Source organism: Manduca sexta, chromosome 23 (genome assembly GCF_014839805.1).
Source record: "Manduca sexta isolate Smith_Timp_Sample1 chromosome 23, JHU_Msex_v1.0, whole genome shotgun sequence".
Lineage (NCBI taxonomy): Eukaryota > Metazoa > Arthropoda > Insecta > Lepidoptera > Sphingidae > Manduca > Manduca sexta.
Window position 1 is genome coordinate 13,201,899 of NC_051137.1, and position 24,874 is coordinate 13,226,772.

The 24,874-nt window shown below is 43.3% G+C and overlaps 4 protein-coding genes across 5 annotated transcripts; all 4 read left to right on the plus strand.

Annotated features, from left to right (window-relative positions):
• Positions 1-3,001: 3,001 nt before the first annotated feature.
• On the plus strand, positions 3,002-10,357 carry LOC115446748 (dynein intermediate chain 3, ciliary). The gene is made up of 8 exons (XM_030173525.2): positions 3,002-3,113; positions 6,420-6,628; positions 6,860-7,007; positions 7,209-7,952; positions 8,121-8,299; positions 8,717-8,849; positions 9,145-9,249; positions 9,726-10,357. The coding sequence occupies exons 2-8, from the start codon at positions 6,432-6,434 to the stop codon at positions 9,924-9,926; spliced, it is 1,707 nt and encodes a 568-aa protein (XP_030029385.1). The 5' UTR covers positions 3,002-3,113; positions 6,420-6,431; the 3' UTR covers positions 9,927-10,357.
• Positions 10,358-10,877: 520 nt separating this feature from the next.
• LOC115446749 (dynein intermediate chain 3, ciliary) lies at positions 10,878-15,941 on the plus strand. Its single transcript, XM_030173526.2, has 7 exons — positions 10,878-11,141; positions 11,870-12,017; positions 12,408-13,139; positions 13,460-13,638; positions 13,971-14,103; positions 14,514-14,618; positions 15,526-15,941. Exons 1-7 carry the CDS (start codon positions 10,945-10,947, stop codon positions 15,727-15,729), a joined length of 1,698 nt encoding a protein of 565 aa, XP_030029386.1. The 5' UTR covers positions 10,878-10,944; the 3' UTR covers positions 15,730-15,941.
• A 202-nt stretch (positions 15,942-16,143) lies between these two features.
• LOC115446750 lies at positions 16,144-20,039 on the plus strand. Of its 2 annotated transcripts, none has more exons than XM_030173527.2 (9): positions 16,144-16,435; positions 16,851-17,195; positions 17,509-17,666; positions 17,851-17,924; positions 18,243-18,369; positions 18,514-18,806; positions 19,022-19,186; positions 19,433-19,589; positions 19,811-20,039. In XM_030173527.2, the coding sequence occupies exons 1-9, from the start codon at positions 16,225-16,227 to the stop codon at positions 19,856-19,858; spliced, it is 1,578 nt and encodes a 525-aa protein (XP_030029387.1). In that variant the 5' UTR covers positions 16,144-16,224; the 3' UTR covers positions 19,859-20,039. The 2 variants fall into 2 exon arrangements, with proteins under 2 accessions (XP_030029387.1, XP_030029388.1); XM_030173528.2 differs by having other exon boundaries at positions 18,517-18,806.
• Positions 20,040-20,127: 88 nt separating this feature from the next.
• On the plus strand, positions 20,128-23,156 carry LOC115446752. The gene is made up of 3 exons (XM_030173529.1): positions 20,128-20,753; positions 21,302-21,526; positions 21,823-23,156. The coding sequence occupies exons 1-3, from the start codon at positions 20,709-20,711 to the stop codon at positions 23,065-23,067; spliced, it is 1,515 nt and encodes a 504-aa protein (XP_030029389.1). The 5' UTR covers positions 20,128-20,708; the 3' UTR covers positions 23,068-23,156.
• The last annotated feature ends 1,718 nt before the right edge of the window (positions 23,157-24,874 follow it).

Consider the following 24,874-nt stretch of genomic DNA (forward strand, 5'->3'; position numbering starts at 1 on the left):
TTTATGTGTTACTGTCTGAGACTAAGACTAGAACAATGTTTATTTTCGTGATATAAAATGATCTCGTTGCTGCAAACATTCAGATTTTGCCTTTTTATTTCTGTTCCAAGAACATCAGACAACGGAACTACCCATTAGGCCATAAATCCCTTACTTCCCCAAATGTGTTGTGGAACACGCGATTTCCCCCTCTCTCCAGGTACAGTTGAGCTTATCAATTACCTACCGCAGCTTTAGAACTCCCGAATGTTCTGCGGTCCACAATAAATCTTAGACTTGCTTCACAAATGCTTTTCAAAAGCGCTACGGGCCGTAGCATCGCGCTTGTTTTGTTACCGTAGCGCTACGAGTGCTACAAGCTACGATTACATGCACCATATTTTAATGGAATTTGTAAACATTGTATACACTGAAACTTTTACGAGTTGTCTGCTGTTCGTTGAGACAAAGCAATTAAAAATGTTAAAAATAATGCAAATGCATTCTTTACCACTGATTTATTATTTAAGTATAATTTTATAAATAAACATTACGTAAAATATTTTCTGAAAGCTCTATTCTATCAATTTTATAAATATGATAACTTTTGAAGATATTTAGGCGTAAATGAACAGATACCGTCCCATTTAGATATTTATGTATGAGCATAAATTGAGAAATGGGATTAAATGAAAATCATACAAATAGACCTCATAAGATAAACATTAATTACCTTTACTTTATTTTCTTTAAAATTCATACATGCAAGCAGACCCGCGAGCTCAGTCCATCTGTCCCTCTCAGCTTAGAAGTCAGTCGAAGCTCACATTAAAGCTGGTAGTGGGCGTGATGTTCGGATTTTTGTCACAAGCTTTTACGCGGTCGCTGCACTCTCAGACACTCGCGACCGCTCTCAGCTCTCTCCACAACTCTCGACAGTAGTCGGTACAGGAATACCCGCAAATATTGTTTCGGATAAAACAACATTTTATTTCGGAGCTTATTTTTGACAAATGTTCCGGCGGATGATAAAGGTCCCACGAGATGTAATGTGACCGTATAACTGAAAAATTTATAGACCTTAACATTTTATGAGACAAATATTTGTTAAATGTTTCACTATCTGTGTATTTACTACACGACTGCAGTGCTGAGGTCTTGGCTTTGATCTCCGAGTCGGACAAAGTGATATTGGGTTTTTCTACTCAGTATCAGCCCGGAGTCTAGAATGAATGCCAGATATATCGATAGGCCCGCCCCCTATAACGTCATGGGACTTAATATGCACGACGGAAAGTGGATGCACCAGATGCGCCTCTGCCTACCCCTTCCGGGATAAAAGGCGTGAGTGTTGCATAACCTGTTCATACTTTCTTCCTTACTTTTCTGTATTAATTACCAAACGCGCAAACAATAGTAAAATCTCAGAACTGAAAAAGAGTACATTAAATATATAAATAAATTTTTAATAAAAAAAAGTAAATTCCTGTTATGACGTCACATCGCAAGCATTCGCTGTTTGTTCGCAGCCCTCGGCACGAGTACACCGCTCTTTAAATCCGCTCCTTATCTGACTGCCAGCATCTCACCTTATTTATTACGCTATTACATTAAACTCACAAACATATATTAGACGTCTACAATATCACCTAAATTGAAAGCAAACAATACTATGAGATGATGTTAAAAATCGTATACGTTGAGGAAAAAACACTGGGTTTACCCTGATACTTACCCATCGTCTTTATTGGGCGATGTTATATTGAATATATTTGCTGTTTTATAATAATAATAATGTCAGCCTTGTATTATATACTGTCCCACTGTTGGGCACGGACCTCCTCTACTACTGAGAGGGATTAGGCCTTAGTCCAACAATGCTGGCCTAGTGCGGATTGGTAGACTTCACACATCCTCGAAAATTCCCATAGAGAATTTCTCAGGTATGCAGGTTTCCTCGCGATGTTTTTCTTCACCGTTAAAGCAAACGATAATTCACTAAGAATACACACATATTTTTTTTAGAATAGTCAGAGGTGTGTGCCCTTGGAATTTGAACCTGCCGACATTCGTCTCGGCAGTCCGTTCCACAACCAACTAGGCTATCGTCGCTTTTTTTGCTGCTTTATACACCGTGATTTTATAGTCGTTTTGGAACCGAAAAAATTAAATTCTGTATTAATAATAGAGATTAAAATACAAATGTAATCAAATAAAAATATTTTTTAAAATCATTAAAATTAAACTTTTACGAATAACATATAAGAACTCGTGGTAATGCAACTAAATCTCACGTACTACTACGATCGGTATCATGCATAACTATGAATAATTGTCGCGACGTTACTATCATTATCAAACTCGAATGAGTGAAATATATTATCAAAATCTTTTTTTTAATTATCAACAGTACAATTATTTCACTATTTATTTTTGGTCCAACAAATTGTTCTAAGTAGTCGTATTCTAGTTCCAAAACGACTATAAAATCACATTGTATATATTCAATTTACCAATCGAACAAAATTGTACATTTATAAATTTGAAGGTCAGATTGCACCTTTGATTAGTTCATAACTATGCACAAAAATTCAATCGGGATTCGCTGAGATTACATTAATATCTCAGCCCCTCGCATGGATCATTCAATCTTTTAACAAATAAATAAATATTCATATATTATGAAGATATTGGAATATAGGCATTTTTTTAAGATTACGGTTTTCAGATCGTAACCACATCAAAATTCGTACAAATGGAATCGTTTGTCTGAGTTTATGTCTGTTATTACAAAACCGATTCTGACCATTTCACAGACATATCACTACTACGAGAATTATCTAGACCACAATTCATACTGAATTAGGACTTCACGTGAACGTGACTTTTGCAAGAGCTAGTTATCTATAATGGGTAGAGAATGCACATTTTTCAAAAGCAATTACTGCGCATGACAGCGCTCACCCGCAGTGTACGACCTCTCAAAACATATATTTTAATTTACTTTCAGATGGAACAAAAACAGCGGGTGTGCAAAAAGGCCTCGTCTTTTGTCACGCGACTGGGTCACGTGTGCGATGACGTCACATCCGGTCAAAATGGACGAGATCTTACTCCCTAGGTCCTGATGTCGCGTAGGGAAATCTGTTTATTTGTGGTCGAACGCTTCAATTTTATAGCAACGATGGCAATGGTTATACGACATTAAATTACAGCAGAGCTGGTCTGTGTCAAACAACAACAGAGTATCTCAAATAATATAATGAGAGTTTTTCTAGTAAATTAATAATTAATTCAGTTATTTTGTTTGGAAAAATCCATCCGATATCCTCTGCCATTCGCTGATTAATAACTGTATTATGAATTGATAGATTTATCGTAAACTAACAAATTACAAGCCCCTCTCCCTCCAATGACAGTTGTAAGCAATGATTGAGATGAACAGAGCGGTTAAATCATCCGAGCTCGTAACTCAACTTGTAACGGGCTCCCGGCGCATCACTCAAATCGACAGCCACTGATCTCGCCAGAGCTATGGCGAGCTGAGCTTAATAAATTATTCCAGAACCACGGTGCAGACAGTTTTGTCTATAAATCGTTAAGCTATTTGTTTATAACATAAATTAAGCTGTTATAGCAGTGTTGGAAGTCGTGTTATTATTGTCATAAGAAGAGTTTGGGCGATTCGTCATTCACTCACATAAAAAACTGCCTGCCTTTGTGGCATAGTTGTATTGCTTGCGCGGTACACCATTTTAAGGTATCAGATTCGACACCCGGGTCAGGCAGTGATACAGTATTGGGTTTTTCCTCTCAGTAGTGACACTGGGTAACCTAGGTGAAAATGTAGTTCAGGGTGACCTGAATTCTAAAATTTGTACCTATATTATGATATGACGATTAACTCACCCCCTATCTCATCATGGAATAGAACACACAAGCAAAAACTAGATGCCCTGGTTGCATCTCTGTATACCCATTTGGGGATAAAGGTGTGGCATGCGTTTATTTTGTAAAAAAACTGACGAAATGTCCAATGTCTCTACCTCCGCCTACATCTTAGACGATAAAACGTGATGCTGTATATATGGCCAGCTTGGCCTAGTGTCACGGTCTCATAAATTACAACCAGAGATACAAGTGTAGCACCTAGAATGCCGAGTTCATATCTCTCCCATATGTAAGATATGATCATCGTCCTGAGACATATATTGCCACACAATAAACTAAACGTCGCAATAGTCAAGCCGGTGACACCTACACTCATCTTGAAGACCACTCAGGCTACGTGTTATTTAACGAAACGCTTGGAGTACAAAAAGCTCCGTTTATTACAATATTATTTCAAAGTGCTTGGTTTCGGGCCCGGTTTAATAACACGCCGCGATATGAGCTGTCTGAGATGAAATTAAAATCGTACTAGTCCCCACTTAAATCCGTTTAGAGCTCTTAATGCTATATAGCTCGCGTTACCCCCCTCCCTGCGAACTCCCCCGCACTCAGAGTTTCTGCACAAGATCGTATTTACTATTTAGGCGTCGGCGGGGTATTACTTTTAATTTTCCGCCGCGAGCCTAGTTTCAGTTGGGTGTATTTTAGGTGCTGGTCCTACTGCAAGAGATCTAGCATTGAGGTTGGGATACCGATTGACCGACCGGTCTTTCCATTTAAGTATATCAATTCGAAAAATACCTGAATTTGGCACAACCGGTAAGAATTTGTACAATGTATTATGGCGATATGCTAACCTCGTATCATATTTAAGACGAACATAAGGTCGGTGAAAAGTAGGTGCACTATTTGCGCCTCTACCTAACTCGAATATAAAGGCGTGCGCTCATTTAATGTAATTTACAAGTAATGGAAGATCAATCATTCTTGCAGTGTGGCCGTTCCTTAAGAAAACTTAATGTAGCAATCTGTTTGGCTCAATAATATTACTAGCGCGGCGTGTCTGTCCGTCCGCGTCGCTAACCCAGTTATGCGCTCGCTGAACTTCGCCAATCCCATTTATCCCTGTTCCGCGACCATCTTTTTATTTTTCAATGCATTTAATGCTAGAGTGTTCGTGGAATTTTACCTTGCTGGCAAGCAAGGCATGGTTGGGTCAGTGTGAGTATCTTCTTGTGTGTTTCTGTCCATGAAGTTTTAGTTTAAAGAGTCATTGCTAAAACGCTGCCTTAGCATGGTACAACAAGCAGTCGATTTGCCGTATTGTTATTGTTAAAACATACTGTATTTTTGGTGTGTATAGGTATAAATTCATATGAGTCCCGGTGCAGCGCGACCGGCGCCACCCTACCGTCGCGAATTTGCTTCCGTGCCATCCTCATTACGGCAAGAAAACCTACTCCATTGTGTTTCTATTTATTCTTATTCAAAATGCAACCAACAATGAGGCATTGTGATGCGCCGGACGCAATCAGCCGCCCCGTCACCTTCCACTCCTCACTACACTCTCGCTAGCATCACTTCCATTGCGTCGTCGTTATGCCATAATTCTGATCGTATGAAACAAAACCAGCAATGTATATACTTCAGTTCAATTTCTCCGTATTAGAGTGAAGTAATACGCTACAGCAAATTAAATTTTTCCGTTGCGCGACTGTTTCTGAGCACTTCAGGTGGAGATTCTCGTCTGTCGTACTTGTCGCGATTGTGAGCACTTGTAAGTAGTTACTTACATAGTGAAAGCTAGTTATCAGACGATATGTAGCTGTTCAAGTAGTAATGTATCGTATTCTGAGTTAGGGATTTCTTTCTTTAAATAGATATGTGGATTAAAAAGTAGACTTGTGTCATAAGATTGATTAAAATTTATTTATGACAAATTACCTACCTTGTCAGTGTCATAAGTGATGTCAGGAATTTAATGCTTGTCATTGTTCTGAGTTTAAGGACCTAAAACTATCAGGAAAGATATTGCGAATGTGTCCTAGAACTAACAATATATCATTATACTAATAGATTGATCACTAATTGCGTCGAATGGAATCTGCAGCCTAGGTCATTGAGCAGAAGTAGCATGCAAAGTTGGTGTTAAGGCGAGAAGGAAGAGCATGATGAGATCATCGCGTATAGAAATAATTGACAGCTGCCAGTGGAACACGCTCCTTGCGCTCTTATATTAATACCGTGCGAAAACAAAAAAATCTACGATTTCGACTATAAACTATCATAATACACAAAGAGTACTGAAATGAAATAAAATGTATTTAAACCTGTAACGCTTACTAAATTAAAATGTCTAACTCTCGAAATTACTTGTCTAATATCATTGCTTAACTTTGCCTTCCCACCGATGCTTCTCACATTATTCCATCGATATATTAAAAACTTATTTCTTTCCATATCAATTGTCTTCTATAAACACCGTGACAGACGTCACTGCCACTAGAAGCTGGCTTGGACACCATTTTTTTAAATAAAATATTTTTTAGATACTTTACAAAATGGATATCACTTACTCATATACTCTGAAGCGACACGAGTTTGGTAAGCAGCCTCTGTTCTGTGAACAAGGGCCGGAGATGTGCGATAGTATAGTCGCCAACATCACCGAGCATCGCAACTACATCCTGCGGAATCCAGTGCACCAACCAGTGCAGAATGCACCAGTCTTCTCTGAGAACCATGTGAATACTGAACGGTAAGTCACTCTGATTCCCCTGACTTCAAACCTAAATTGTATTTGGTATACACTTTCAACACAAGCTGCTAAGAAAATCGATTGTGATATTGGTTCTTTCAACGATCCTATACAACTCGTGTATTATATTGTTATAATCAATCATGCCCCTACCTTCCCCCGACTTTTCTCAGGCCACTATACATCACTATCAACAGATTACTCCCCACCATTCACATCGCTACGTTACAGGGCCGAGTACTCCAGCTCGGGCGCCAATCACTCGGAGGGCGGCTGGCCCAAGGACGTTAACCTTCTAGATCCTGAGATGACACAGCGCTATCGACGCAAAGTCGAAAAGGAAGACAACTACATCCATTGCGTTATGACCATGGCTCCGGTACGTCCATCAAATAATACAACAATTACAATTAGTCCTGATCTGTAGTTACAAGTATTGTTTCGGAAGTATATGTATCAAACATCTCGGTTAAAAATAGGATTCCGCTCTCGTTTTGTAGCTGACTCATCCGCTCAGTAACGGAGTTTAAACGAAGATTTGTATTAAAGCACTGCTAGACTAAATAAGTGGTGGTTTCAGGGCATGGACCACTACGTGCTACAGAATAATGCGATCGATATGTACCGCACGTACTACGCGGAGATGCCGTCGCTGCCCACCCTCGACCGGAACAGCTGCCGCACGGTGAACGTGTACCGCGACGGTAGCGACGCCGCAGCGCAGCGGCCCGTCAGCTCCATCTGCTGGCAGCCAGACGGTGGGCAGCGGTTCGCAGTCACATACGTGGATGTCGACTTCAACCGACATTCACGCGGCTCTCTCAACTGCTACATCTGGGACTTGGAGAACGCGAACCAGCCTGAAGTGACGTTTATGCCTCCGTGTCCAATGCTCGCTTTAGTATACAATCAACGCGACCCTAACGCACTCGCTGGAGGGCTGATGACCGGGCAGGTAGCGATCTGGGACAAGCGGCGCGGAGGCGGGCCGGTGGGAATATGTCCGCCGCACGTGGCGCACCGCGACCTCGTCAACAACGTGCTGTACATCAATGCTAAATCGGGCCAGGAATTCTTCTCCACCGGTCCTGATGGGGCTTGCAAGTGGTGGGATGCGCGGAACATGAACGACCCGACAGATGAAATGATCATCGACGTGGTGAAGTCTTCTTTCGATGTACAGTCGATGGCGAACTCCAATGGAGTTTGTAGTCTAGAGTTCGAGCCCACAATGCCGACGAGGTTCATGGTGGGGACCGAGAATGGGTTCGTCATCGCAGGCAACCGTAAAGGAAAAACACCGATGGAAAAGTTACCCGTCAAGGTGAGTCACTGATGTATTGGGACCGTATTTTTTACAGTCAATTATGACGAACTGAGCTTACCTGATGAAAATGATTCACATTGCTTATAATCATTTGTAATAAGTACTAAAACAATCGTTAGGTGTAGATAATTATTGAACCATGTGAATAACAGTATTAATTCACAGTTCGATGCGCATAACGGTCCGGTGTGGTCAGTGGAGCGCAACCCTAACTTCCTAAAGAACTTCCTGACGGTGGGCGACTGGACGGTGCGCGTGTGGAGCGAGGACTGCCGCGAGTCGGCCGTGCTGTGGTCGCCGCCGCATCGACACAAGATCACCGCCGGCACCTGGAGCCCCACCAGGTCACCACGAACTAAGAAATTATAACATTTAGTCTCTTTTACGATATATTGTAGTAAAAATACCATATCTAGGGAATCTATCTTGTCGAAGCGTGATAAGCCAATCGATTAACATAATTCCTAAGTTATCTCTACCCTCGAGCTGGCCCATTCCTACGTATGGCATAGACATAATATTATATGTCTACCGAACGCTTAATCGCTGAGTAGCATTTGTTCGCGGATCCGCCTACGTTAGCGTCTATACGCGGGATAAAAGCTAGCCTATACTTAGTACTCAAAAGTTATGAACCTTCCTATTGCTTAATCAATTAAATAGTTTTTCAGTTTGTAATACTTATTTCGCGACAAATACAAGATTTTGTAGTTATGAGGTGATTACTTCTAACGATATTTAAAGACTGAGATGGTTTACAGGCTTTCCCTAATGCTGCTCGCCCAGGGTAACGGTATCCTGGCGATATGGGATCTGCTGCGGCGCCAGCACGAGCCGTCGTTAACCATGCAGGTCTGCGAGGAATCGCTGCTGCGTCTGCGCATGCACGAAGCGGTGAGTTCAGATTACTGTAATAATAAATATCTCTCTTATAATATTTAGGTAGTGCAGACGATCTTTCAAAAAAGAGGACGTTGGACACTTGTCAAATTAACGTAACGCAAGTCAAATTACTGGATCTTGTGAGACGCAATATATGTTGCGTGTTGAAATACATGCAGTATTTTATAATTTAAAGTGTGAATTTACTATGACGCGCTCACCATTGTGCGACCAACATTCATCGGTTTAAGAGAAAAACAAATTACCTACCTAATAAGATGTAATTAATTAACATATTCGCGTGCAGGGATCGCTGATCGCGTGCGGGAGTGAGAAGGGCAACGTCTACATGGCGGAGGTATCCCAGAGTCTGTCGCAGTCTGATAAGAACGACAAGGTTCTGATGACTGCGGTGAGTAGCACATGCTGGGGATTTATCTGTTGAATAAATACACTATGAATGGCAGATTGTGTTAGTATATCGATGGTTCAGCCAGTTTATCAGTCAAAATAAATAATTGATTCATGAAACAAGCTTATTACCAGTTATCCTGATGGTAAGTGGAGTGGGGTCCAATAGAATGTCGACTGTCGAGATGAGACAATTGTGCCAGCCTGTTGGAACTGAATATACACAGGTTGATCCCGGAACGCGACACACGAAGGCCACTATGGTGGGTTTTTAACACTTTGTATTTGGTGATCGCTATCCGGGCGAATGTAAATATATGCTACTAACAGCAAACTCATCTACGTTAATTATTCTTTCAAAAACTTTAGTGTCCAGACCTGGGTATCGAATTTAAAATCCCACTAGACCAGTCCAAGTATTCAACTCTATTAATAAAATAATTTGTAATTCAAAAACAAACCACATGGTATCACCAGATTTTAGAACGAGAGAGTAAGCGCGAGCGCATCCTGGAAGCGCGGATGCGGGAGATCCGCCTGAAGATGCGCCAAGCTGAAGAGTCCAGCCCGGCCGCGTCTGCTACCGAACTTGACCCTACGCTGGGCGACCACGACCTCGCCGATGCCACCACGGAGTACATGGCGGTTGTGAAGAAGGAACAGGGCATGCTTGTGTAACTGTCTACAAAGCAAAATGTGTACAATATTAGTTTATGCATATAAGGTTCAATACAGCATACATTGCTTCTACAATGCGAGTAATGTTGTTTGTACAAGGCAAGTTCTAAAGAAAGCAGGTTGAAATCGGACGCAATCTCTCAAGTTACATCTTATTCTAGACAGCTCCGATCAAATCTCTAATCTTTAGACTGCGCCCACCGAGTCTAGTCTCCAGTGTAAATGAGCCTGTGCCTACTCCGTTTTGTTAATTATACTAGTTTCGAGTCGTTTTAATGTTATAGATATGTTTACGTTTGTAGCATTTAATTTGTAGTAGTATATTTATAACATAGCATATTTCTTAGCCACATTTATATTAGTTACAAGTATATTTCAGATGTTAATTTATAATTTATGATACAATATTAATTTTATCATTAATTTGTAATTTGTCAAACCTTTATTAAATAAAAATTTTTTTTTACGACCAGTTGTTTTGTTAAAGCAAACCACAACGTTTTTAATTGCATAGTATTGCATTATGTTCGGCAGAAATATCTTATAATATATCCCATCCCACACAGCATATTATGTTATGATGAAAACCCATATGTTTCTTTAACGATATAACTAATAAATTCAAGCCCACGCCATATCCCCAAAGGAGCAAGCAAAGGTATATCCAAAGAGAATAGAAATACTAGGTAAGAGGTATATCTGCCTACGATTTTCCAAACATTGAGCATAAAGCGTATATTATATCCGTCCCACGCTATAGGTGATGACTTAAAAACAGCCACAAATACAGACAAAAACTGATTCTAAGATGGGTTCTAAACACTAAAAAAAAGTATTAAAAAGAATATCTACAAATACTCTTTGGTATCTAAGCAAAATATTTATATAAATAAGTTCTCGATCAAAGAGAATTATAATATAGTTCTCGATAAGTCAAAGAATATTGTCAAATGTCAATAAGGTCAGAGACGGCATACATATTATTATAAATATTACCAACTCGAAATAAAAATATAGTATGGATATATCATATTCGTACGCGAAGCTGCGATGCAACTATGGCCGGCAGCCGATGTTCTGCGAGCGCGGACCGGAGATGTGCGACACTATCGCCACCAACAAGGCGGAGTTCAAGCACTTCATCTTGCGGAACCCGGTGCATCAACCTACTCAGCACACGCCCATCTACTGGCACAACGAGATCAACACTATACGGTGACTGTCCAACTGTTATTATAGCGTACAACAAACAAGTTACTAAATCTCGTGCGAAAAGAGTCTGCTCAGTGGTCACATTGTGTAAAGTTTGTGTCGTATGGGATAGATAGCGTAAAATTAAACTCCAAGGATGGCACTGAGTGATTATGTCTTTCTAAAATTCCAGAGTACGTTAATACACAGCGGCGTACCTAGGTGGTAATGGTAACAAATTAGTAGACGTACTGAATTAAATACTTTGAGCGAGCAATGTTATGTGCCGGTTTAAAGGAAATTATACATAGCTAGTATCAATTTTGTTAACACAAGGCATAAACATGCTAATAGACCATTATAGGTCATATAAATACGAACCAATCCAAAGAACCCAAATCTGTCAAATCCCAAGGGCACACACCTCTGACTTTTCTAAAAAAAAATTATGTGTGTATTCTTTGTGAATTATCGCTTGCTTTAACGGTGAAGAAAAACATCGTGAGGAAACCTGCATACCTGAGAAATTCTCTATTAGGAATTTTCGAGGGTGTGTGAAGTCTACCAACCCGCACTAGGCCAGCGTGGTGGACTAAGGCCTATTCCCTCTCAGTAGTAGAGGCAACCCGTGCCCAACAGTGGGACAGTATATAATATAGGGCTGATATTATTGTAAATCTGTCACAGACGTGAGACCTGCCACCTAAAACGATTCGAGATAACGGAACTTTATTCCCTATCTAAACACTCAGGGCAGAGTATACCACGACAGGCGTGAACCACGCGGAAGGCGGATGGCCCAAGGACGTGCCTGTGACCGACCCAGAGGCGACTCAGCGCTACCGACGTAAGATAGAAAAGGACGACAACTACATAAGCTGCGTCATGTCAGGCGCTTCGGTATGACGATTAACAAAATAAATATCCGACGAATGTCGCAGATTCAAACCCTAAGGCATACACCGTTAATTTTCGAATTAACATGTGTATTGTTATCAATAATTATCGTTTGCTTTAACGGTGAAAAAGCATTTGGTGAGAAAAAATTAATACCTGAGAAATATATCGGAATTTTGAAGGTGTGTTAAATCTCCCCACCCGAAGAAGAACGACATGATAGATTCAGGCCTAATCCGTCTTAGCGTGCGAGGAGGCACGTGTTCAGCAGTAGGCAGTCTATTATACAGGGCTGTTATTATTATTATTTTATTCTTAAAACACTAAAATAAAGATAAATGTCGTAATTTGTAGTCTGCATAACTTTGTGGACAATATTTCTTGTACTTCCAGGGCATCGACCATTACGTGTTGCAAAACAACGCAATCGACATGTACCGCACGTACTACGTAGAGATGCCGAGCATGCCGGACGTGGAGCGCAGCAGCTGCCGGCTGGTGAACGTGTACCGCGACCTGCCTTCGCGCCGTCCCATCAGCTCCATCTGCTGGCAGCCGGACGGTCAACGTTATGCCGTTACCTACGTCAACGTGAATTGGAACCGTGTACCGCGCGCCCCTATCGAATGTTACCTCTGGGACGTGGAGAATGCGAACTACCCGGAGGTCACGATTAAGGGGACGTGCCCCCTCCTCGACCTGCAGTTCAACCAGCGCAATACCAATGTGTTAGCTGGAGGACTTATGAACGGCCAAGTTGGGACTTGGGACCGGCGTAAAGGTGGCCTACCCGTAGTCACGTGCCCCCCACACGTGGCTCACCGTGAGTTAGTTCGCAAGGTGCTGTTCATTAACGCAAAGTCGGGCAAGGAGTTCTTCTCAACAGGCCCCGACGGCGCGGTCAAGTGGTGGGATATGCGCAACATGAGCGAGCCCACTGACGAAATGATCATGGACGCAGCGAAGTCGTCGTTCGACGTGCCGACTATGGCGAAGGCGACCGGTGGCAGCGCGTTGGAGTTCGAACCGACCATGCCGTCGCGCTTCCTCCTCGGCACCGAGAATGGACTCGTGCTTTGCGGCAATAGGAAGGGCAAGACGCCGCTGGAGAAGATACCGCTCAAAGTATTCGCCTTCCCTTATCACGAGTATTAGTCTTAAGACGTTCATATTATACCAAATATTTTGCTTTTGAGTTAAGGGTTGCATTGCCACATTCTGATTGATAATTTTTGTATATTTCGCTCTAAAACTTTGTGTCATTACCGGTAAACGCAGTTTATCTATTTTTTCGAATCTCTTTATAGCATTACGCAGTTGGTCATCTGACGCTAAATGATCACTACACTGTACGAGTCTTCTGTTTCACTTTCACTATTGTACTATTTTGAAGTATTTCCACTAATTTTGTTAAAAATTCAATCTTGATCCTTGATTTAATGTAGTTTGAAGCACACCTAGGGCCGGTGTGGTCGGTGGAGCGCAACCCCAACTTCCTGAAGAACTTCCTGACGGTGGGCGACTGGATGGTCCGCGTGTGGAGCGAAGACTGTCGCGAGTCTTCCATCATCATGTCACCACCACACCGCCACAAGATCACCGCTGCTGCTTGGAGTCCTACACGGTGACTATCTAGCATCATAATTTCTATAAAATTCGTCACTCAACGGTAGAAAAGCAAAACAGTTTGTTGATTTTTAAGTAAGTTGTTTTGGTAAGCTGTAATAGTTATAACATCATTTACTAAAATGTTTCCAGTGAAATACGCATACTCAAATATAATACCTCAGAATTCAAAATTATAGGCTAATCAAACGAATTCTCCCGTAGAGAATAAATATATATATATATTTAAATATCGATTCGATATTTCCAAATGGTATAACAAATAATGTCGTTAGTGGGCGATTGTAATATTGTAATATCTTGTAATATCGAAGCAATGGTGGTGGTCAGGATGTCGTTGATGGTGGTGATGCAGTGGAACGGCGTGCTGGCCGTGTGGGACTTCCTGCGGCGGCAGTACGAGCCCGCGCTCACCATGCAGGTCTGCGCGGAACCGCTGCTGGCGGTGCGCATGCACGAATCCGTATGTGGCCCGTATTATAATTATTTGCTTCCAGACGTAGCGACCTAGTTCAAATCTAATTTAAAGACAGTAAAACAAGTGAATGGAGTTAAACAACCAACGAAAAAACTACTTTTCTGATTTTATCGCGGTTTTTTTATAGTATTAAAATATAAAAACCGCGATGTAATCCGAAAAAACTAATTTTGTTTCGAGTCTAACCTTCGCATAAACATTGTAAGACAGTCATTTTCAATAGTTTTTAGTTAAAGCTTGTATCAATAGAGCTTATCGCGGACAAACATCAGCAAATACGTTTCTTCATAAAACTTTTCTACGTATTGTACCATTTCGTGTTATATGCAAGACTATCTTTAACCTGGTTTAAAAATATTGCATTTGAGTAATTCGATACGAGTTTGGTGTCACAGGGCACGCTGGCCGCATGCGGCAGCCGCAACGGCAACGTGTACATGATCGAGCTGTCTCCTAACCTCGCGTTCTCGGACAGAAGCGACAAGGGGATCCTCACCGCCGTTAGTACCTGACATGACATGATTAAAAATACACACATATTACACCTTTATCCTCAAAGGAGTAGGAGATGGGAAGTCCATTCAAATTTTCCAATCTTATACTAATGGTGACTCAAGATGGTCGCTTGGTTAGTAATAATCGCTACGATTACAAATAGATAGCAATTATTTCTCGGATTTGATACGTATATTAAACCCCATATAACAAATAATACATCACTTAAATGGCTGCCAATCTCATCGGAGATCAGCCAGGTATGGAGGATATAATATTATAATGCACAAATGTGTACGCAAAACACAGGTGAACTCTCTGTTTCTTCACTTTTATAGTCCGTCGAGACGGCAATCCGACATGACCGGAGACAGATCAGTTGCAGGGCCAACGGCTTTACTATGGCTTTACAGACCGAAAGTATATTATTAACATAACTATTATTTTATTGTCTACTTCAGGAATAAAGTTACATAAAACAAAAATCTCTATTAGTTAATACAGGGTTATTTTAACTTCGTATTAATAAATGAAATCACATATTCGTCTTTACCTCTGTTAAAGCACATTAAATTACACCAAAAAGCATCTATGATTATGGAATATTTTCGTCAAGAATCCCGGTTCTAGTTTAATGATTATGTTTTCACTTTATTATTTAGTGTGTAAGTGTAAGTGTGTTGTTGCCGCTGCGACGAATTCCCTGAGAATAGTAGTAGTGAAGACATTTAAAATTACTTTTTATTGATATTTATTCTGTTCGTTATTCTTTACTATTTTACAATTCTGGTTAAAGTTCTTATTAATAATAAATTGTTATTTTCATGTCACAAATATATGATTTAAGTAATTAAGTAACGCAATATAATAATGTCCTTGTATATACCATTAAAGCCTAATGTGTTTATACAGATGTTCGAACGCGAAAGCAAGCGCGAGCGCATCCTGGAGGCGCGCATGCGCGAGATCCGTTTGAAGCGGATGCAGGCCGAAGAGCGCGGCGGTAGCCCCCGCGGTTCGACGGGCGATGCCGGCCCTCCCATAGGAGACCGCGACCTTGTGGAAGCCACCACCGCGTACATGCAACATGCTCGACGAGAGCTCGCTGCCATGTGAACAGTGTACTTCCATTTCTACAACTGCGAAGTCTTTTGAAGAGCGGCCAGGATTGAGAGCACAATCCGCGCATGCACATAGTCCTGCAGTTGAGGACAGCGACCTGGTCGATGCCACCAGGGCGACATGCAGCAGGCGCGTCAAGAACTCGTCGCAATAAAAAGTTTACTGTTCGTGTTACAAATACAACATATTACATAATTACGTCATTACGCCTTTGTATTATTTCTATTATTATAAGAAATCAAAAGAAAAAATAATCCACGAAATAGAAAACAAATTAGACACATAATATCAACTTTACAAGTAAATTATAATTGGTTTACTCTTTTTAAATAGCTTTGTGAATGGTATTAATAAAACCTATCACAGTTTGACAAAAGAAATTGCAATTCGATACACGTAGTCGCGCTCAGAAATAGTCGCCGCGGTTATTTCTGTCTCGTGACGTGGGCGGCGGCCGGCCAGCTGACTCGCAGCACAGTCCCCCGCGGCATGGGCGACGAGGCGCTGTGGCAAAGCGAGCAGGCGCGCTGTGGCGTGGTGCTACGCGAGGTGTTCCTGTGGCTGCCGGGCGCGTCGCTGGCGCGCGCAGGCGCCACATGCCGCGCGTGGCGCCGCGCCGCCGCCGAGCCCGCGCTCTGGCGCCGCCTCGTCCTGCGCACCGCCTCGCCACGCGCGCACGACACACTGCTCGCCACCACAGGTGCCGCCACTATATACTTCTCCACTACCGCCATCTAGTAGCCGCAATAATACAATGTGCAATATACTACGGATTCAAAGGCGCTCTACAAAAAACACGTCTTCTTAATAAAGTTTCTGTTATCATTCAACGCTTTATTGCGGTCGCTATGTCACGGCAATGTCATCCTAGGAACCTTCAGCTAAACACCATGTACAATATTATTTTGTTGCAGAACGTAAATCAAATAGTAGGTGATGACTGCGCCTCTGGACCAGAAGTATCTAGAACATTTGTTATATATTATTATGAGATCTACACATATGAGAGATGTGTCCTATGTCTTTCAAACTCGTAATAAGCCGCATTATATTTTACACTAAATTGGCCAACAGATATCAATACAGTTTTTAATTTACCGGGTGATGTATTTCAGAGAATTACGAATGGCGCGAAGAATTTGTTTGTGCGCATGCACAATGGAAGCTCACTCGTACCATCCCCGCGACAGCTGGCGGCGCAACGCTGATACACGGCGCGTTGGCGCCGCGCGACCCATGGCTAGCACTCGCCGCAGACGACGCGAGCGTCACCGTATGGGCGCGAGGAGTGGGGAGTACGTGGCGCGAGCGCTGGCGGCACGAGCTGCGCGAGGCGCGGGGCTGGGCGAGCGCGGCGCGCGTGCTCTGGGCCGAGTCGGGCCGCCGCCTTCTCGTAGCCGGCCCGCGCGCGCTCGCCGACGTTTCCTCTTCGTGGGAGCTGCTCGTGCTACAGTTCGATGGTAAGCTCATGTAGATAGACTGTAATCGCTGGGAGACTTAATATTCATTCTATTATAATAATATGTACCCACATAATATTATTGTGACATCAACGTGAAGTCTTGAAAAAATGTTTATTATATTATTTATAGACAAATTGCATTGACTGTAATAATTTTATTATTAATAGAAACGGGAATGTGCAAGCCGCGCGCTAATCAACGCTGTTCCTTAGGGGGGAACTAGCGAAAACAAAACGATTTCACGTGACGTGACACGGCTAGCGTACGATGTTATGGACATTGTAGATAATTCTCAGTCGTGTGTGTGTAGATGAGTGCCACGGACGCGAGATATCCCGCACACGATGCAGCGCGGGCGCAGCGGGGTGCTGGGCGGGACCAGGAGGCGAGTGCTACCTCGCTCTGCAGACCAGCGTACTGGCGCCGGGCGTGGCTTGTACAGCTGTCTGGTTAAACACTGCAACGCAGGTGAGCCCCTGTGAAGTCCAACTGGATGTGAACTGTAAATATCTGTCACATGTACTGGATAAGATATATGTCGTAAGCTGATGAACCTACATAAAGTCACACGAATAGAATGCATTTAACTAAAAAAACATCTACAAATGAGTGTCACGATGTTTTATGACGATCACACCCCCATTGTTCTCAGGAGACGCAGTCAGAATACGCCGGAGTGACAGCCCGTCTACTGCGCGTGTATAATGAAGACGGAGCTAATATACTGTACGTATGGACGTGTACGACACATGTTAATCTATGTGATGCAGCATAGCAAATGTAACTTAATATGACAATCATTGTCAGTTTTAAAATATCCTTTAATCCTCTCCTTCTGTTTCTCTCTACGGGTGTTCGTCGAGATAAAAATTCTCACCACGTCTTTATTCGATCGAATTTTTAACTATTACCAAAAAAAAATATGTCATTATTTGTAAGCAAACAAATCAATTTACTGGAAAGTGCCATTATCTATACGTGCTAAACTAAATCCTAGTTCCACCCACGCCTCATACGATTGGCCTAACCGATCCTCTATCGTAGGCTCGCGCGAGTACTGGAGCTACCGTGGAGCGTGCTGGATGCACCCCCTGCCGGCGACGACGCTGCCTACTACCGCGCCACGCGAGTCCGCACCGACAATGACGATGCGCCACCGACTAAAAACAAGGTGAGAAAAGATTTACAACTAGGCCGGTAGCCTCCCGAACTAATTACCGATGTGAACATGTCATGATCCGCTGAGGCAAAGCACTCAATCCACACTAGAACCTAAGTACCAGCCGTCACTTATCAGCTACGATCGCACTGGCAGCAGGAAGGCGAATGGTCTCACCTGCGCGTGCTGGTGTTGGGGTGGGACAGCGGGCGCGTAGGGAGTGGCGGACGCGTGTGCGCGTGGTCGCTGGGCGCGCCACAGCCGCCGCCAGTGCAGGCCACCGCGGCAGGCTCGCTGCGCGCTCGCTATTTGGCGCACCGAGAGCGCATGCGCGCGCCGCCCCCGGACCCGCCGCCGCCCGCTGAAGCCGACGTGCGCGCGCTGTGTACCGCGCCTGAGGCCGAGTGCACGCTGCCAGCACCGCCGCTCGGGCTCGTCGCACATCCTGGGTGAGTAGCAGCTTATTTCTATACGAATCGATAGCAAGAAACGCACGTCACGAAAAACAACCACGATAATTGGTCGAGAAGCTTGCTCTTCAATTTCCACAGTATTGATAAGACGCATAGAAGGTTAGTGAAATGTAGGTGTATTACTCGCGCCTTTGTTTCCTCAGTAGTGAGTCTAAATTGCTATAATATTGACATAGCCTTCTGTCCTTCAGCGGGCGGTGCGTGTGGGTGAACACGGCGGACGGGCAAGTGTGGTGCATGTCGGTACCGGCGCTGGTGCCGCTACGCTCGCTGCCGCCGCCGCTGCCGCGCCCGGCCGGTCCCGCCCCCGCACTGTACTACGCTGAACCCTCTGCGACTCATCACCACGTGGCAGCGTTAGTCTTATTTATTATTTTTGTTACTAGCAGTCTATATTTCTGAAACAAAACTGCTGATGGTGGTGTTAGAAATCTGTATTTGCCCGGATAGCAACCATTATACAAAAGATATAATACCCACCACAGCGGGCCACTTGTGTCGCATTCCGAGATCACCCCGTGTATGTCCGGTTTCAAACAGGCCCGCATAATTATATGGACTATCAATATTAACATTTCGTAATGTGTTGGGCATGCATGAAGGCCGGCGGGCGCGTTGAGCGGCTCGGCGTGCGTGTGGGCGACGTTGGGCGACGCATGCGCAGTGCTGGACGCGCGCCCTGCCGCGCCCGCCGCCGCCGCACTGCTGCTACCTGGCTGGCCTCTCTCTGCTCTCATACTAGCTGGAGACGCATTTCATGTGAGGGCAATCTTAAAATCTACAGCCAACCTCTAAAGCCGATGCTATGGCGTCGAAAAATATTTAACGCTGATCGATACTGACTACCTTTCAATTCGTGGAAATATATACGTGCTATAATGTAGAATAAACCAAAACTCTATGTATGCACTTAAACAATTCTCATCAATATACTTTAATAATACAGTGCAGACAAATTTTAACAATGTGTTTCTCGTCAGGTGTGGAGGAGTCGCGCGACGCCACAAAGTTTGCCCGGCTGGCCCTGACCGGGTCCTATCCCGGCCACGCTAGCATTGCATGATTTAACATAAATTAAAGACAGATCATCGTCCATTCCAGAACCAAAAAAGCGATGATTTAACTCTAAAGAACTCATTATGAGTGATTTATTCGACAAAGCCTCAAATAATTCCCTAGAATAAAAATCGTGTACTTTTTCAAAAACCACCTTACATTATTTTATTATTTCACTATTTTCATAGTCTATCGGTGCGCCACATTTTATCTAAATCCATAGAGCAGTTTGTGTGCTTACGTCGTCCAGATATCCAAAAACTTCTTCACAAGCTGTCCCGGTTTTAGTGTTAAATAATGCTTAATAGAAATCTACAAATGTCAGCTTGTGACCATATCTTTCTACTGCCTTTTTTTTAACGTAGAATAAACGCATTCTTGCTACCGTCACTTAGAAGGAGAGTGGAACGGTTATGTTGGTTTCACCGATCTTACGGCCCAATGTCGACATTCGGAAGTATAGCATCATCCGAACGAATATTGGACCGAGTCCTTAACCCCTGTATACCACCGGCATACCAACCAAAACCCGTGGTGGCCTCCTTCGGCGCATACGGTACGGCCCCGGAGTATCTTGTTTCATTCATAGCTGCGCGAAACCGTCCCTCATCTTTTTACTGCTTGCCTTCGAAGACGTCCAAGTTAAGCATACGGCATAGATGGTACGCAGCCGAGAAGCTTCCGTCGTCTGTAACCTCAACATAATATAGCAATATGTAGTGTTACCATGGTAACCGCGGCGGGTCGTCGCCACCCTGTTTGCGAGACCAACTAGAGTACACTGCACACGACGCGGCCGATCCAGCAAGCACAATCGCCGGCATGACTGCGCACCCTATGCTGCGGGCTTTAGCTCGACTTACACAGGTACTGCTGCTCTCTATTTGTAAACAATTAAGTACTTCATCATCAATCAATTCAGAGCTCTAATCTTTTCTCCGATTCTGGACCCGAATTTTTATAGGTGGTTCTGGCGACGTATCATTTATGTCTGCTTGGGTAGAATTACAGCTTTATTTATTTCTGCCAGTAACATTAATGCGACTCCGATTGTCCGACTACATTCTAGAATACAACAATCTGTAATAATATATAATAATATCAGCCCTGTATTATATACTTGCCCACTGCTGAGCACGGGCCTCCTCTACTACTGAGAGGAATTAAGCCTTAGTCCACCACGTTGGCCTAGTGCGGATTGATAGACTTCACACACCTTCGAAATTCCTATAGAGAACTTCTCAGATGTGCAGGTTTCCTCACGATGTTTTCCTTCACCGTTAAAGCGCACGATAAATTCACACATGATTTTAAAGAAGTCAGAGGTGTGTGCCCTTGGGATTTGAACCAACAATCTGTACTAACTTTAAAAGCTTTCAACATCACTTACTCCTCAATATTGTTGTCAATACCAGCACGCGAGAGTGTCCGGGCGTAATGCATCGGCCTCTTGCTCGGGCGCGGACCCACCAGCCCCGCCGCCCCCCTGCACGCCGCACCCGCGCCCGCCGTGCCGCGCCCGCCCTGAGCGCACAGTGCGCGCGCTGCGGGTCGTATGCTGTCCCCCTGCAAGTGGACAGCGACCGCCGTGTCCGCCAAAGGAGCAAACACCCTCGGTCACTTGCACAGATACCTCTAAGGTTAATATTATCAATAACGTTCGTGCATTAGATGTAACTCCCCACTTGAAAAGATATATGAACCTCACTAGTGCACTACTCTATCACAAGTAGAAAGATAGAAATATAGAAAGCTATAAGCCATAGAAAGCTTTGAACATCATAAACTGAAAATACATTTGCCATGAGCTTAGGATCTCACCGATTCCACAGCGTGTGTATTCTGCTATTCATAATATGAATGTATGACGTTACTCCTTACGAGGTTCATAATATGAATGTATGAGGTTACTCCTTATGAGGTTATTTATTTACAGGGAAAGACTTCGATGCACTCCGGCTTACCGCGCTTGAAAGGGGCTAGTGTGCCATTAAATTGCGGAAGCGACAGCCATGGGGAGTGTGGCGCGGGACAAGATCGTGTGGCACGACGACTAGCTCTAGCCAAGGCAGTGCGCCGAAAAGACTACGAGTGCGAGGCCGCGCTTCCCCGAGACAAAGTGCATACCGTTCCAAGGGCGGAGTACAAACTGGGTTGCGAGCGCGAGTGTGCGCGAGCCACTGACGGCCGCGATTACTCAGTTCCGTGCGAATGTCCCGAACGTTCCCAGTCGTGCGGTCCTGCGCGCACGCCGCCACCACCACGCTGTGTCGAACTGGCCCCGGACGATGCCTGTCGCATCGAAACTGGCGCGCATCTGGACCCGTGCGCTCACCGACCGCGCGTGCTGCTCCAAATCGACCGCTCCGCACCTTCAAGCGACACTACTAAGTGTGAACCATGCCCATCTCCACGCACTTTGAAATCACGGATCATGGAATCATTAAAACCTCGACCTGATACAGGGCCCAATCCAATGACATCTAAAGGTAAAGGGAGCCCTCAGTGCGGTCGCCGTTATCTACACGTCTCAGCGCAGTGTCTTAGCAATGAATGCGCTCCGTATAAAGTTGCGTCGGTAGGAAAGGAAAAAATATCTGGTAGTTTAGAAAGCATGCTACAGGAAAGAGCCAAACTAAATGAGGCAGGACAGGGGCGCGCTGTTTGTGGGGCGTCGACTAAAAAACGCAATTGTCCCAGTGTAGAAGTAGGTGGCCAATTGGAACTCCCAGTACCGAGTGGAGCGCGCCGCGTGCGTGTTCACGTGGGGATGGAAGACGAGTGCGGGGCGCCACTGGTGGTGGGACCGGAGGGCGCTGCACGGGGCCAATGTGATGCCATGAGCGAGACTAAGGCCTCTTGGCTATCAATTAAAAACATACAAAAGAAATTTAGTGGAAACAAAGATGATACAGTTTCAAAACGGAAAGGATGTGATCAGAAAACCGGACCAGTACCTAGTAATCCATGCGCTACACCGCAAAAAAATCCTGCGCCGCCCGCCAAGCTGCCACCACGAAATCCGTGCGCGCCGAAACCGCAAAAACCGGAACCGTGGCCGCCAAAATCATGCCCAACAAATCCGTGTGCGCCTAAGAAACCTCAAAAAGAAGAAAAAGAGAAACCGAAGCCGGTATGTCGCTTCCTGCCGCTAGGGTTGACAGCTGCTCCGATACCCTGAACATTTATATAGAAGAATGGTATGTCGTCGTGCCTGCGAGTGTGCATTTGATTTAGAAAATCAATAAAATTTTTAGTTTCTTCTGTAAATCATTGATTTCAATTCTTCCACAGTATTATCTCGCCATAAAGAAAAGACAAAATTGATGGTGTGATATCGTTGTCTATTTCTACCGCTAACCTGGAAACGCTGTTAGATGTCGTGCCGTGCGAAAACTTGAGCAACCAGGAAAGCACGATTACGAGGAAAGCAGTACAAAGTCGTTACCTTGTTCCTGTACACTTTCTCATGATAATTGATTATGAGGCATGCACTCGGTATGTTTCACGCCTCCGTTGGTACTGTGGACTCAGTCACTAATCACTCAATATGATTACAGAACTTTCAAGTGCACTGCACTGTATTCTCTTACATTACTTTTTCTTTCTTCTTTCTCGAACGTTACTTTTGTGACATATTTTATTGAGAGTATTATTTTTATATTTCTAAATGTTGGATTTTATGAACATTTAAAATCCATAGCATCCATAGCAATTAACTAAACATTGCAGATCAAAATTACAATATAGCGCAAACATTTAGACTCAATATTGTCGCCGGCCTTATGATTGCTCAACAGTATTTCCTAGAACATGGTTAAATTTGTCTACAAACTGCAGGAATTCACAGAATTAGTCCACAGGTGTATTGAAACCAATAGTTAACCTACTTTGTGTGTACAACACCGATTGAGTACTGTTAGTAACTGTTACGGTGTCACAATATTTATGTATAAATAACAATTATTATGGTGAAATCGTTTCTTTTACTCCGTTGAATCCTTCACAAACAGCTTATAAGATAGCTATAAGTGCATATGCTTAAAAATCAGAATCCAAATCACATAGATAACAGAATCACATACGATACAGAGTTAAAGAAACACGCCGAAGTGCAATCAAGCTTGAAACAAAGATACCTACATCATTTCTTAGCAAATAAACTTCCACTTCAAAGCTGGCAGTCTGTAGGCGCCATGAACCGGGATCGTACTATGAATTACATTATTTTCCCGGCGGTTTTGTGACATTAGTTCCGACACGCTGAAAACCATTTATAATTTGGGCCATCGAAGTACATTTTCGTGGTAATAACACCCAGCTCGGTAAATTATAAAGTACAAATATATTATCATAATACTGTAGTAATTACTCTGGTTATTTCAAATAGAATCGAACACAATACTGCTTAACTTTTGATTGACGGCAATCTTACTGCGATGCTACTTAGTAGAAATCTCATATTCGGGAGACCCACTGCCTTATGAATGTTGAAACATAAAACCACGTATTTACCTGCATACCTATATATTTCAATGAAGAAATGAAAGTTCGAATTCTTGTGTCACTAGATGTAAACCGAATGACCTAAATTATTAAAGCAAATACCTTACCATAAACTAGACGCATATCTGTCTATTTTTAAGATCCACAGGCGTTAAGATATATCTTATGTCCGTCCCGATAGCGATCATCGTACACAAGGTATTAACACTGCATAGTGGCCACGTAAGTGCCGTGTTCCGAGATCAAGAATGTGTACATTTGGTTCAAATAAGCCGTCATAATTATGTCGACTGGCGAGGAAAGATCATTTTTCGTTAATCGGAACTATCTGGACTCAACTTTTAACATCAGGTGCGGTGGAGTCTCTTTACCGAGCCCCTATAAAAAAACACTTCACTGACACTTGCCCACTCCCAGCTAAATTTAAATATTCCAAGTCAAACTTTGGGAGCCCTTTTAATATTCCGTGTATACCACGAACT

Coding starts and splice junctions, on each gene's coding strand:
- LOC115446750 (XM_030173527.2), top strand. CDS start 16,225: ATGGGCGACGAGGCGCTGTGGCAAAGCGAGCAGGCGCGCTGTGGCGTG. Junction 16,436..16,850: donor CACACTGCTCGCCACCACAG/GTGCCGCCACTA, acceptor GATGTATTTCAG/AGAATTACGAATGGCGCGAA. Junction 18,807..19,021: donor GGGCTCGTCGCACATCCTGG/GTGAGTAGCAGC, acceptor TCTGTCCTTCAG/CGGGCGGTGCGTGTGGGTGA.
- LOC115446749 (XM_030173526.2), top strand. CDS start 10,945: ATGGATATATCATATTCGTACGCGAAGCTGCGATGCAACTATGGCCGG. Junction 12,018..12,407: donor GCGTCATGTCAGGCGCTTCG/GTATGACGATTA, acceptor TTGTACTTCCAG/GGCATCGACCATTACGTGTT. Junction 14,104..14,513: donor CGGTGCGCATGCACGAATCC/GTATGTGGCCCG, acceptor TTGGTGTCACAG/GGCACGCTGGCCGCATGCGG.
- LOC115446752 (XM_030173529.1), top strand. CDS start 20,709: ATGACTGCGCACCCTATGCTGCGGGCTTTAGCTCGACTTACACAG. Junction 20,754..21,301: donor CTTTAGCTCGACTTACACAG/GTACTGCTGCTC, acceptor TGTCAATACCAG/CACGCGAGAGTGTCCGGGCG. Junction 21,527..21,822: donor CTTGCACAGATACCTCTAAG/GTTAATATTATC, acceptor ATTTATTTACAG/GGAAAGACTTCGATGCACTC.
- LOC115446748 (XM_030173525.2), top strand. CDS start 6,432: ATGGATATCACTTACTCATATACTCTGAAGCGACACGAGTTTGGTAAG. Junction 6,629..6,859: donor AACCATGTGAATACTGAACG/GTAAGTCACTCT, acceptor GCTACGTTACAG/GGCCGAGTACTCCAGCTCGG. Junction 8,300..8,716: donor GGCACCTGGAGCCCCACCAG/GTCACCACGAAC, acceptor GATGGTTTACAG/GCTTTCCCTAATGCTGCTCG.